Source organism: Equus przewalskii, chromosome 6 (genome assembly GCF_037783145.1).
Source record: "Equus przewalskii isolate Varuska chromosome 6, EquPr2, whole genome shotgun sequence".
NCBI lineage: Eukaryota > Metazoa > Chordata > Mammalia > Perissodactyla > Equidae > Equus > Equus przewalskii.
This window is the reverse complement of record NC_091836.1, coordinates 49,035,144-49,048,828: the sequence shown is the minus strand read 5'-3', so window position 1 is coordinate 49,048,828 and position 13,685 is coordinate 49,035,144. Positions and strand designations below refer to the sequence as shown.

The 13,685-nt window shown below is 53.3% G+C and overlaps 1 protein-coding gene across 3 annotated transcripts; it reads right to left on the bottom strand.

The window, feature by feature from the left end:
* Nucleotides 1–2,377: 2,377 nt before the first annotated feature.
* Nucleotides 2,378–11,568, bottom strand: ACP5 (acid phosphatase 5, tartrate resistant). Of its 3 annotated transcripts, XM_070623590.1 has the most exons (7): nucleotides 11,478–11,568; nucleotides 5,769–6,194; nucleotides 4,598–4,687; nucleotides 4,073–4,333; nucleotides 3,745–3,872; nucleotides 3,280–3,625; nucleotides 2,378–2,888 (listed from the first exon to the last, which is right to left on the bottom strand). In XM_070623590.1, exons 4-7 carry the CDS (start codon nucleotides 4,331–4,333, stop codon nucleotides 2,616–2,618), a joined length of 1,008 nt encoding a protein of 335 aa, XP_070479691.1. In that variant the 5' UTR covers nucleotides 4,598–4,687; nucleotides 5,769–6,194; nucleotides 11,478–11,568; the 3' UTR covers nucleotides 2,378–2,615. The 3 variants fall into 3 exon arrangements, with proteins under 3 accessions (XP_070479691.1, XP_070479693.1, XP_070479692.1); XM_070623592.1 differs by lacking the exons at nucleotides 5,769–6,194; nucleotides 11,478–11,568 and adding an exon at nucleotides 5,547–5,706; XM_070623591.1 differs by lacking the exons at nucleotides 5,769–6,194; nucleotides 11,478–11,568 and adding an exon at nucleotides 5,553–5,701.
* Nucleotides 11,569–13,685: the final 2,117 nt, after the last annotated feature.

Below are 13,685 nucleotides of genomic sequence, written 5' to 3'. Positions count from 1 at the left end.
TTGGAGGTTGTTGAGGAGGTGGGTGTGGCCTGACTCTCTGGTGACAACCTCCTGGCTGCGTGAGGATGCTGGTACCTGTCCGAGTAGCTGGTGTGAGGCGTGGGGAGATAATAATATCAGTGATGCTTGAATCAGACGCAGTTGCTTGGCAAGAGTAAAAAGAGATGGAGATGGGACCCTGGGACTGGCCTTGAGGAAATCCGCCATCTTGTTCTTTGCAGTTTAAAGCCATCTTTCTAACAATGGCCGTGTGCCAGCTGGCGTTGTCCCCAAGCTGGATGGACGCCCTCTGAGGGCAATGTCCACCCTGCCTTATTCCTTTTGGTGCTCCTTGGGTCCCCAGCTGCCTGGCACAGGACTTAGTCCTTGGTACTTGGTAGAAGTACTTGGTTGTTGTGGCAGAGAGGGCCAACCCCCCTTCCTGCCACTCATTCCCTGTGTCAGCTTGAATGTGTCACTTCTCCTTTCCACACTCTGGGCCCTGTGAATGGGGACATTGGCCTAATTCCACCCTCCAGGCCCTGCAAAAAGGGACATTGGGCTGACCACTGATTCAGACCCTGCCTGCCCGGAGTCTCTGAGTCAGTGGGAAGCGACAGGGTGGCTTTGAGCAGCCTGGACAGTCCTGGTTAAGACTGAGGGTCTCCCACTTCCTGGGCATGACCTTGGGCACTTTGCCTATAATCTGTCGGATTTCCGTCATGTCCTCCGAGAAGCGAGGATGCTTCTGGCCCTTGCCTCGTGGGTCACGATTAGGAGAGAGGGTGTGTGTTAGGCAGAGAGCTTGATTGATAGTAATGCCAGCCAGGTAAACGTCAGCTGGCAGGGACTCAGGGCTGGCATTTCCATAAGAGCTTTGCCTCATTTTAAGAGTAACACGTGCGCCGTGTCACAAATTCAGCAGTATCGACATTTATAAAGTAGCAAGTGAAGATACCGCTTCCAGCAAGTTCCTCTCCCCAGAAGTAACTTGTTACATTTTGTCCAGGTTGTTATTTCATGTCACCCAACTGGGCTGGCAGCTGCAGCCAAACAGATGGGTCCCTGCCCTGTAGCAGCTGAAGTGACAGTTGAAGGCGGGCCCAGGGAGCAGTTTCTGCCACTTGCCTTAAGCTGCGTGGCTCAGGCTGTAGGTGGGTGGGTGTTACTCAACTCTCCCACAGGGGAACTAGGCTTCTCTGCAGCTTCCCGCTCACGAGGAGCATTCTGCTTCCAACATCTGTCATAAAAAACAAGCTCTGAAATAATTCTGCTTCTGGAAGTTTTCCTACATACATACCTGCACAGATGTACAAAAGCACGAGGCCAGGGGTGTCCATGGTGCCTCTGTTGGTAAGAGAGAAAGACTGAAATTGATCTCAACGGGCCCCAGCAAGGAGCCGGTGACATAGGCGGAAGCTCCCTGGCTGTCAAAAAGAAGGGCCACCCTCTTTTGGGAATGCCTCTTGTTTATCCTACATACATACTGCACACGTGGGAAACGAATGTACAGGGTCATTAATTGCAGCAGTGTTTGAGGAGGGCAAAATTATTGGAAGCAATCCAGGCCACCCTCTGTAGATGGCTGGTTAGATAGACGGTGGGTCAGGCACGCAATGGGGCCTCTGTGGCCTCAGAAAGAGCTAGAAGCTCTCCCTGAGAGCTGATGGGCAGATGGCCAGGTGTAACAGGCAGAAACAGCAAAGTACACAGAGAACCTTTTGGGGTGTGGGAAATGCTTCTATCTTGCTTGTGATCATGGGTTTGTGGGTGTGCGCCTGTGTCAGAACTTCCCGACATGCACCCTGCAAATGTGTCAATTACACCTCCATCAAGTTGCTTTGATAAATCAAAAAATGGCACAGAGAAAGACTGGAAGGGAACACAAAGCCTTTATAAAAAGTTCTTTCTTTTTCGGAGAGGGGGAGGGAAGGGCAGGGAGGGGCGTGAGATACTTCTGCTTTCTATAAATTTGAGATTTTCAAGCCATGTCAATGTGTCACCGATTCCATGTTGAAATGAACAAAAATGAAGTTTCTGTTGTGAGCAGTCCAGCTGTGGTTAAGCAGAAAGAGCACAGGCAGAACTGTGTGTATCTCATGCTGGTTTGTGTAAAAAAAGAGGGATGTTTTTGTTATGGAGGCATCGATTGAGGAAGGAAAGACAAGGATGATGGTGGATGCCCCTGGGGAGGTGGGCACAGGGAAGAAGGCTTGCTTTTTGTGGTACCTTCCTTCTGCAAGGTTTTCACTTAAAATCTCATCCATGTAGGAGGCCAGTTGGTTGCAAATGGGGCTAAGAGATGGAGGCACAGAGTCGGGGAACCCCAACGCTCTCAATCCCAGGTGGTACAACTGGCCAGTGAGGTGAGGCAAGAGATGCTCATGGCACACGTTCAGCCTTTGCAACTATTCTTTTATTGAACATTCGGCAGTGACAGAAGGATGCTGAATCCAGGAGAAAATTTCCCTCCCTGCCCCCCATTGCCCAGATGTCAGCCTGGGCGAGCTGGGCCACAGGGCATGGCACTCTGGCCGGTGTCCATGCTGCTTTCACATCCGTGGGCATCCTCGCCACAAGGGCCACGTGGCCCCTGAGAAAGCCTGCCCACCCGCTGGCAGGGAGGCCCCTCCGGCTCAGGCTGCAGGATGGAGCCTTCGTGGGTGTGCATGCCTTGCTCTCCTGGGCAGCCTGGTCTTGAACAGGGACTTGCCCGAAGCTTCGATGTAAGTGACGGTCATCTCTTTGGGGCTGATCTCCACGTAGGCAAAGCCACCCATGGAGGTGTTGGTCCCGTGGTGGAAGCGCAGGTAGCCATTGGGGACCTTGCGTGCGTGCTTCGTCGAGGGGTCCATGAAGTTCCCAGCGCCGCTTAGCACAAAGCCTATGCCGTTCTCGTCTTGAAGGTACTGTGGGTGGGAGATGCAGGGTGAGGGGAGCCCCCAGCTCCTCAAGGAGGCTAACCATGGGCTTTGTGCCTTCCTGCTGTGAGTCCAGCTGTGACCACAGAGTCACCTTGGGAAAGGAACATAACCCCTTCGGGCCTCAGTTTCCCCACCTGTAGGAATGGGTTGATCCTACTCCACAGGCAGAACACTGGGGAAGCCGTTGGCAATGGGTAGCTATTATGATGGCTTTGGGGGAACTTTGGACTGTTTTCCCGGTTAGAGCATAGAGCTTGAGGGAGAGTGACGTTTGCGAGACCCCCAAACACCAGGAAGGTCCCAATGTGCCATGTGCCACCTTGGCGAGGCTGGGGACCCCTGACCTGGCCCCCTACCCCTGCCACAGGCCCCTCACCTGCAGGTTGTGGTCGTGGCCACACAGGTAGGCGGTGACCTTGTGCATGGCCAGCAGTGGCAGCAGCTGCTTGACGAGGCAGTGGGTGGGCCCGTGCTCCGCGATGGACCATATTGGGTAGTGGCCAGCCACCAGCACGTAGTCCTCCTTGGCCGCGGCCAGCTGCTTCTTGAGCCAGGACAGCTGCGTGCGGGCCAGCGCCAGGTCCCGGGGCCTCTCGGGCTGCTGGCTGGTGAAGTCGTTCGAGTTGCCGCACAGTGTCACTGTGTCCAGCATGAAGATGGCCACAGACACGTTGGACCGTGGGACCTTGAAGCGCAGGCGGTAGAAAGGGCTGGGGAAGTTCCTGTGAAGGGGATGCAGGTGGTGGGCACCTGGACTGGCCCAGGGTCAGCTCAGGCTAATGGGCCTCTTTGTCCACTTGAGCAAGGCTCAGGGGATGGACGGGGCAGGGGGCAGACTCACCAGCGTTTTGAGATGCTGGAGTAGGCGATCTGGGCTGAGACGTTTCCCAGGTGGTCGTGGTTGCCAGCCAGCACGTACCAGGGCACGTTGCGGAGGGACGAGGCAGAGAACACATCCTCGAATGTCTCCTGCAACAGACAGCGAGGGCACCCCCCAGCCCAGGGTCAAGCAGCTCCCCCAACGCTCCCAGCAAGTCAAGGGCTGGGGCCCAGGGAGACAGTGAACGCTCCAGGTGCCCAAAGTGTCAGCTTCCCTCTGCCCTCTCCAGAGTCAAAAGCTCGAGTGGCTTCGCCACATGCCCCCCAACCCCCACTCCAGTGGCACACACCTGGAACCGCTTGTCATTGGCATTCTGCACGCCATTGAAGTAGAAATTGTCCCCCAGAGAGAGGATAAAGTCTGTGCCCAGGATCTGCACGGTCTTGGCAATCTCCTTGGCGGTGGCCGTTTCCCGGGCTGTGTAGAACGGGGCATTGGGGACTCCGCCCCAGTCACCCACGGCCACAAAGCGCAGGACGGGGGTGGCCCTGTTGGCCAGGGAGAGCACCAGCGAGGCTTGTAGGAAGAGCAGCACCATCCATGTGTCCATCTGGGAGGCAAGAGACGAGCGTCTGGGGACCCGAGGCTGAGACGTGGGCAGCAGACCCCGGAAACCCCCACTTGATGCTCTGAGAGAGGGGGAGCCACTCCCTGCAGGGCTGGCCTGCCGGGAACCCCTGGGTTGTGCCCTGGTTCCCAGGACTTAGGGCAAAAGCTGGCTGGGAGGGTCAGAGGGTGGGCGGGGTCCGGCCAGCGCTGGGAAGGGTGGCCATGCTCGCCCACGCGCCCTCCCTCACCGCGGGCCCGCACTCACCCTGGGAGAGGCACAGGCCGGTTAGCAGGGGGCTCAGAGAGGCAGGTGAGCTCCCGGGGCAGAACTGGCCAGTCACCGAGCCTTTATTCCCTGGGGCGGAAACGGATCATTAGTGAGGGTGATGCAGTTTCTCCGCAGACTGTTCCAGAAGCCCTCCCCTTGGGTCATGTGGGCCTTGGACTTCCCCAGTGCTGGACACGGGATTCAGGGTGGGGGTCTGGCCCACGAGTTCAGCCTCTGCGTCTGCCCGCCTGAGTTTGTTTGTGTCGCGGCCCGAGGCGCCCCCTTATCTGAGTGTGTGTGCTGTGTGTGCGGCCGTATTTGTGCGCCCCAGCCCGACATGTTGTGTGTGTCCGTGTTCTCTGAGGACGTGTTTGTCTGCCTGTGTCTGGGTGTGTCTGAGCTGTTTCCTGTGTGTAGCCAAGCGTGCCTGCCTGGGTCACTTGTCTGCTGTGTGCCTGGGAGTCCTGTGTCCCTCCTGATGGGTACGCCGAGGGGGCAGCCAGGCCTGGGTGGCCGCCTGTGACGTGCGCCTGAGTTCTCAAGTGGGACCGTGTGGGGCTGCAATGGGGGCGTCCCTGTTTTGTGCTGGAGCCTAGTTGTGTGTCTGTGTTGTGTGTCTAACTGAGGTGTGTTTGACAACATCTGAGTGTGTGTCCCACGGTCACCCCCGCCCCCAGACAGCAGGGTCTCCCTTTTCCAGGAAGTCCTGGCCACACCTTCCCCTCCTCCCCACCCCCATTCCTGCAGGAGGAAGCGAGGCAGGAGGCAGCTGGTGACACGCCATGTGACCACTGACTTTGGACTCTCACACCCTCAGCAGCTCCCCCGGGGCCCCCCAGGTCACCGCAGCCCCCCAAGGGGAGGCAGGGGCACTTGGGCAGTGGGGCCCCTGCCCTTGTGGCCTGTCTGACCCGCCCCTCACCTCCCTCCCTCCTCCGCCACGCACACTCACGATAGGTCCCTACAGGCCCTTGCGAGGGTGGAGGGGGCCCCTCATTCAACACCAAGGTCACAGGCTCCGCGAGGGTCGGTGACCTGACCTCGGTCACCCAGCGAGGTCTGGCTGTTTGTCCCTCCCGTCCCCGCAGCCGAGACAAACAGGAAGTGGGTCACGAGGGCAGGCGAAGACCCCTCCCCTGGGGACACCTGCGGGCTGGGCTGGTCTCACCTGCGGTCGGCGGGGCCCGGGGTCAAGGGCGGGCGCTGTCCCTGGAGCCGAGCTGCAGGAGCGCGCGGGGCGCTTGCTATCGGGGCTACTCAGCGTTGAGGAGGCGCAGCCCTGTCCGTGGTCCCCGGCAGGCCCAGGTGATGCCCCGCGGGGAGGGCGGACGCCTCAGCCTTCACGGCCCCCGCGCTTCCTCCAGGCCCGGCCAGGCCGCGCCCCGAATCCTGCTCGGCCACCCAGCGTGCCACGCCTCCGGGGCGCAGGCAGCGCGTCTGTGAAATGGGGTAATGCACCCCAGGGGGCGGCTCGGGACCGATTTCCTGCCCATGGCCACCTGCCTTCACAGCCCCAGATGGCAGCTCTGGGTGCCGCCTCCCCTTCCGCAGGGCCACCCTCTAGAGAGGAAATCTCATCTTCAGTCTCAGTTTCCTGGTCTTTAAAACGGGTGTGAAGGCAGAAGAGTCAACTCTTCCTTAGAAAGAATTCCAAATAAGTTGAAATGCCCCTCCAGGGGCCCACCCGCTCTCCCACTCCTTTTGAGTGTGGGCCAGACGCAAAATTTGAGTTAGTGACTCTCATCTGAAGAATGAAGTATGGAAAAGCAAAAGATAAGAGCTTTACTGTGGACACACCTGGCAGACATCACCTTGACCAAATGATCCAGGCCAACATCCTGGTGGTGTCTCATTGATGTCAGGTGGCCTTGACATAATGCCATGAGAAAGGCACCTTATCTCTGTGGGTTTCCTCCCAGAACCGGTAACGATGGGCTAAAAATGAGAAAAATATCAGATACACCCCAAACTGAGGGATATGCTACAGCATCCTGTCCAAAAATGTCCCAGTCACGAAAAAGAAAACTTGGAGGAGCTGTCACAACCTGGAGGCGACCCAGGTGACAAGACAACTGAAATGTGGGCTCCTGGACCAGAAAAGGGGCATTTGTGGAAGAACTGGTGACACCCCAATAAATGGCAGTTCGTGAATTGCAACATGACGAAGTAACTAACTTCTCCATAGGGTCAGGTGTGTCACGGTTCCAGAAGGCATCAGCCATAGAGGACAGTGAACAAGGCACATACTGGAATGCCTGACACAGTTTTTTGCAATTTTTCCGTAAATCTAAAATGATCCCGAAATCGAAAAGTTCACTTTGGAAATGGCCATGACCCAACAATATGAAACTTTTGCTCAACGTCTCGAGCATCCGCTGGATGCTGGACAAGACGAGACAGGAAAACCGGCCCTGCCGGGGCTGCCGCGCTACAGAAATTTACATTCTAGCTGTCAATTACTTTCCTTTCTCTGGGGGTGGGCGGGGCGTTCTCTTTCTGTTTTATAATTTACCTGCTGTTTGGATATTTGGAAAGCCCTGTTAGTTATTTTATCAGCAGAAACAATGCTTCTCTTAACATAGCCCTCATCCACATGTAAACAAGAAAATAGATCTCATTCCAGATGGGATGGGGGGGGGTGCAGAGGGGGTGTTTCTGGGGAGACAGGAGGGCGAATGAAATTGGGACTGTAGGACAAGGAGAGTTGCAAAAGGGGCTTCGACTTTATCCCTCCTGTTTTCTTTCACAAAAAAGGAAACAATTTATCTGAAGGGGGCCGGCCCGGTGGCCCAGCGGTTAAGTTCGCACATTCCGCTTCGGTGGCCCAGGGTTTGCAGGTTTGGATCCTGGGTGCGGACATGGCACCGCTTGGCAAGCCATGCTGTGGTAGGCATCCCACATACAAAGTAGAGGAAGATGGGCACAGATGTTAGCTCAGGGCCAGTCTTCCTCAGCAAAAAGAGGAGGATTGGTGGCAGATGTTAGCTCAGGCCAATCTTCCTCAAATAAATAAATAAATAAATAAATAAATAATTTTCTTAGGTCTGCGTTTGTCTTCAGAAAAATGAGATGCTCGTGATGCCATTTTATAACTTTTGGAAGCATTAACACTTTCTCTATTTTTTCAAATAAAAATCACAAAAGCACATGCATGTGATTAAAATAAATCAGACTTTCGGCAGAGCGTGTGAGGAAACCCGTGGATTCTCACCTATTGCTCTGCTCCCCTCTGGGCTCGGAATGAGCTCTTCTCCCTCCATGGGCCGGGGGAGCCCTGTGCCCTGGCTTTCTGCGGCCATGCATCACAGTTTGGCTCAGGGCCTCCCTCACCCTCCACTCCTGCCCTGCTTCCCAGCATCAACGTCAATCTCATGGTTGAGTTCCTCCTTGGGCATTGTGGGGCCCTGCCCTCCCCTCCTCCCCTCTCTCCCAGCTCCCACTGCTCCTCTGGTTTTCTCACCCTTCCTGGAATAGGAGCATGCTCTGACCTCAGGGCCTTGGCACTTGCTGTCCCACCTTCCTAGAAGGCTCTTCTTACTCGAGATACCACTGTGGCCTCCTCCCCTTTAACTTCTCTGAAACTCACCATCGCACCCCATCCTGACACCCTCTCCTCCTGCTATAGTTTCTCTGTAGCCCTTATCACTGCCTAACAAGCCATATAGCTGCTTATCTAGTTTTCAGTCTATCTTCCCACCAGAAGGAGCTCTAAGGGGACCAGAACTTTCTCGATCTTGTTCCCTGCAGTTTCTCTGGCATCTAGAATCTGGAGCACACAATGGTGGTTGCTCAGGAATTATTTAGGGAATAATGGAGTGAAGGGAAGCCCTTTCTGGATACACACTATCTATCTATTTATCTATGTCTATCATTTATCTACGTCTTTATCTATCTACCTATCTCTATCATCTATCTACCTATCTCTATCTGTCTGTCTGTCTATCTATCTAATCTCTCTTTCTCTGTCTCTCAGTCACGCTATATCTTGATACAAAATCATAAGTGCTAGGTTGCTACACACCAAGAAGAAATTCTGGTGCCAATGGGAACCAGATTCAGAGTGGCATCCTCTGGGGAGTGTTGATATGGAACACTATTACTTTTTACTTAATTCATTTCCTTATTGAATTCATCTTTAAAAATTATATGCTGGTAACATTTTTGTAATCAGAAAGACACCATTTGCCTAAATAATCACTCTGATGAAATCGCTGATGACTGTTGATCGAGGGGGAGCCTCCAGTGAGGGGGACCCCAGGGGGCTGGTGTGGTCAAGTTAGCATCCAGGAAGGCCGTTCAAAGGTGGTGGAGCCTGCAGGCTCTGCAGCCGTCTGCTGGGTTCAGATTCCAGCTCCTCTGCTGTTCTTTAGCTGTGTGACTGGGCCTAGGAACTGTACCTCTCTGTGCCTTATTTCTTCATCTTTAACACGGATGATGTTACTGTTCCATACAGGGTGGAACATGCAGACCAGTACCTTGCCCATAAGCCAGCTGCCACTGTTCATTATTATTATCAACACCATTATGTGTATTATTATTATAGACGAGGGCAGTGGCCATTTGGATAAACTGAACATGTTTAAGAGGCAGAAATAATAGGCTGGACAGACGTCCCAGCATTTTTTTTCTAGATTTTTAAAAAAAGATTTTATTTTTCCTTTTTCTCCCCAAATCCCCCCAGTACCTAGTTGTGTATTTTGAGTTGTGGGTCCTTCTCGTTGTGGCATGTGGGACGCTGCCTCAGTGTGGCCTGATGAGTGGTGCCATGTCCGCGCCCAGGATCTGAACCCGTGAAACCCCGGGCTGCCGAAGCGGAGCGCGCGAACCCAACCACTCGGCCACGGGGCCGGCCCCCCCAGCACTTTATGCTGAAATATTTCAAACATCCAGCAAAGCTGGAAGAATTGTACGGCAAAGTTGGAAATACGTGAACACCCACATCCTCACTCGTAGATACTGCCATTCACATTTGAACATATTCGCTTTAATAGCTATCTGTCCATTCATCTCTCTTGCTTTTGACCCATTTTAATACGTCGCAGACTTGTGCACACTTTCCTCCCCACACTCAGTGCTCATCCATTCACTGCAGCTCAGTGTGTGTTTACAGTTCTTTTCTTTGATGTCAAATTTACATACAATGATGCGCATAAGACTTAAGTCTACACTGGCGGAGTTCTGATCAACCTCAGCTAGAGCCATTAAAGAACTGACTTATTCTTCCCTGGTGTGATTCAAAACAAAAAATAAAAGTCACGGGAGGCAGCCCAGGCTCTGCCACTTGCAAAGCTCTGTGACCCGGAGCATGTCACTTAACCCTTCTGGGCCTTAGCTTCCCATCTCTAAAAGGGAATAGTCAGGATGCCTACCTGAGATCGGATGTGGTTGTGGATATGAAACGAATCTGCGTAGAAATCCCGAGGAGTGCCTGGCACCCAGGAAGTGCCTTAAAACCGCTCACTTTTAATATCTCCCAGTTGAAACAAAGGAATTACAGTTGGGGGAAGAAGACATAAAATGGGAAATAGCTGAAAAATTTCAAAGATGGCCACCAGAGGAGCTTAAGCTTGGGGTCTACACCGGGTGTGGGGAGGTGGGTGCGGGGGAGGGAGGCTGTGAGAGAAATCCTGACCCGGCGCCACAGAAAACCGGCAGCTGAGGGCTCCACTCACCTGTGGGTGCAGAGCAGCACCCATTCCGAACCGTGGAAACAGCCAGAGAGAAAGCGAAGACCCCGCAGGTGTCTGCTGTTCATGACACGCCCTGCAAGAGCCCTCATTTATTTGAATCATGCGCCCGTGCTTTTGTATTTTTAATTTAAATTTAATTTGAAAAACACAGACAAGCTTTTGACCCACGCTACAACATAGGTGAACTTCAAGGACACGATGTCGAGTGAAATAAGCCCGTCACAAAAGGTCTGTCTGATTCCACTCCCAGGAGGTCCCAGAGGAGTCACATCCATAGAGACAGGAAGTAGATGGAGGGGCCAGGGGCTGGGGGAGGGGGAGTTAGCGTTTCATGGGGACAGAGTTTCAGTTTGGGAGGATGAGAAAGTTCTGGAGACGGATGGTGGGGATGGCTGCACAACAATGGAAATGTACTTAATGCCGCAGAACTGGACACTTAAAAACGGTCAAGATGGTAAATTGTATGTTGTATGTATTTTACCCCCAAAAAAACCCCACAAAAAAAGTGCAGAAAATAATTCCTAAAATACCCCATAGTGCTGCGTGAAGAATTGATTTGAGGCTGGCAACTTTAGGTTGAAAAGTATACCACAGTTCAGCTGCGTTTCAAAGCAGTATCAGAATGTTTGAGAATATCATTTCCCCCATTTATGTGTCCAACTTTTAGATTTGTAAGAACCTCCAAGGTCTTCAAAACGGTTTGCCAGGTGGAGGCATTTAAGATGAAAGAATAACGTACGTCACTTTTCCAAATGCCATCTACAATGTTTCAGTGCTTTCAACCCACTACTTTTCTAAATGGACCCAAATACGTACCCGGTGGCCCCTTTGCAAGTGACTGTCCCCTTTGCCAGGTGTATCAGAGACCTAATAGCTTCAACTGTAACTAAAGGCTTAGGGGAAACTATGTTTCTAAGAGTATCATTAAATTGACCATGCGTTTACTAAGTAACCACCATGATGGATTTTTCTAGGCTCCAAAACTGCCCCAAGCTAGACACTGCGGTGAGTGGGAGCAATTGAAGGGCTAGTGAGGCTGGAGCAGGGGGAGCGAGGGAGCGGCTGGGAGGGGATGAAGGCAGGGAGGTGAGGAGCGGGTGTGGGGGGCTTCGGGGGCTGCGGGAAGGGGGGCTTCATCCCCAGCCAGGTGGGTGCTGTGGGGGATTCTGAGCAGAGCAGGGACTTACCTAACAGATTTTGCATAACTTCCATTAGCTGTTGGGTCGCGGGACACCGCCTCTGGGTGAGTAGGGCAGGTGGGAAAAACTGGGTCGTGGCGGTTTCCCTCGTACTCATTAATTAAAAAAAAAAAAAAAGGAAAAGAAAAAAAAAGGCTCAGGTCTGGGTTTGGTTTGGGGACGCCCGGCAGGCACAGAACTTCTGCCTGCGCTTCCGACTCTTGACTTGTCCCCTGCCGCCCCCGCGTGGCCGCAGCCGGAACTGCAGCAGCATCCTGCGGACCGGGTTTCCTTTTTGTTGCGCGGAGGCTTATCCCGTCCCCTGGTGCGGGGGGTCGGGCAGTGGATCCAGCCGAGGGCGGCCCCAGAGGAACTCCCAGGGGAGGGGTGAGTGTGATAAGCCGGGATCCAGACGTTTGCAGGATAACCTGATGCGCAGCCGGCTTCTCGGGAAATTGCAAACCGCATCTGTTTCACCTTCTCAGAGGAGGGGTGTGTTCGCGGCGTCTTCAGGGACTTTTTCGGGAAGGCACAGTAAGCAAAGATATTCTAGGCGGAGGGAAGGGCATGGGCACAGCAAGGTCAAAACTGAAATCCAGATAAAGCCCCCTCCCCTTAACTGCTCCTCCCAACCTGGGTCACAGGGTCACCATTTGAGCCCCGTACTCAGAACTCATCCTGAGCTCCTCTCTTCCTCTCCCTCCTGCCATTCCCATGGCCACCCCCCAGGGCCAGACACCCATCACCTGGGTGATGTCCCAGCCTGCAATTCCTGGTCACTCACCCCAGTCCCAAAGGGATCTTTCCCCTGCTCATACACCTCCCATGGCTCCCCAGTGCTCTGGAGAGCAAGTCCAAGCCCCTCAGCCTGGCTCCTGAAGCCATGACAGACCCGGCCTCCCTGCCCCATCGTATCGTTAGCATGAACAACTATACAAGCAATGATGACGACAATAACAGCACCTCTCTTTATGTTATTGAGGGTCCACATGGTGCCAGGCCATGTGCCGTGCAGTGGCACACAACAGCCTTATCACCCCCATGTTACAGAAGGGCACGCAGAGGTTCAGAGAACTCGAGGGACTTGTCCAAGGTTACTTGGACTTGTGAACTCAAGTCTTTCCAGCTCCAAAGGTCAGGCTTAACCCCAACTATCTGGCCCTTCTCTGGCAAATCTCTGGTGCGAGGGGTTTAGATTCCTTGCTCCTCCTTGGTCATAGCTCAGGCTGCCAGAACAGAATATCATTCACGGGGCAGCGTGAACAACAAACATTTATATCTCACTGTTCCGGAGGCTGCAAGTCTGAGATGCTGGCCGATTCGGTTCCTGGGGAGGCCTCTCTTCCTGGCTTGTAGACGGCCACCTTCTTGCTGTGTGTGGGGACGTTCTCGGCCATTATTTCTGTAAATGAGCTCTCTGTCCCCTTCTCCTTCTCTTCTCCCTCTGCAGCTCTAAGAGTTTGCAGACTGATTCTTTGGATGGCATCCCGTGGGTCATGTGGGCTTTCTTCACTCCTTTTCATTCTTTTTCTTTGTTCTCCTCTGCCTGGATATTTTCAAAGTTCCTGTCTTCAATCTCACAGATTCATTCTTCTGCTCAATCAAGTCTGCTGTTGATGCTCTCTATGGCATTTTTCAGTTCATTCCGTGTATTCTTCAGCTCTAGAAGCTTTGTTTGGTTCTTTCTTTCTTTCTTTTTTTTGAGGAAGATTGGCCCTGAGTGAACATCTGTGCCCATCTTCCTCTATTTTAAGAGTTTTTTTTTCCTTTTTCTCCCAAAGCCCTCTAGTACATACTTGTGTATATTTTTAATTGTGGGTCCTTCTAGTTGTGGCATGTGGGACACCGCCTCAGCATGGCCTGATGAGCGGTGCCATGTCCACACCCAGGATCTGAACTGGCTGCCAATGCAGAGTTCACAAACTTAACCACTTGGCCATGGGGCTGGCCCCAGCCTCCTCTATTTTATATGTGGGACACCTGCCACAGCATGGCTTGACAAGCGGTGCGTACGTATGTGCCCAGGATCTGAACTGGCAAACCCTGGGCTGCTGAAGTGGAGCGTGCAAACTTAACTGCTATGCTACTGGGCTGGCCCCAGTTTGGTTCTTTTTTTTTTTTTGAGGAAGATTAGCCCTGAGCTAACTACTGCCAATCCTCCTCTTTTTGCTGAGGAAGACTGGCCCTGAGCTAACGTCTGTGCCCATCTTCCTCTCC

Coding starts and splice junctions, on each gene's coding strand:
- ACP5 (XM_070623590.1), bottom strand. CDS start 4,333: ATGGACACATGGATGGTGCTGCTCTTCCTACAAGCCTCGCTGGTGCTC. Junction 3,873..4,072: donor CCAATGACAAGCGGTTCCAG/GTGTGTGCCACT, acceptor TGTCTGTTGCAG/GAGACATTCGAGGATGTGTT. Junction 2,889..3,279: donor GCCACGACCACAACCTGCAG/GTGAGGGGCCTG, acceptor TCCCACCCACAG/TACCTTCAAGACGAGAACGG.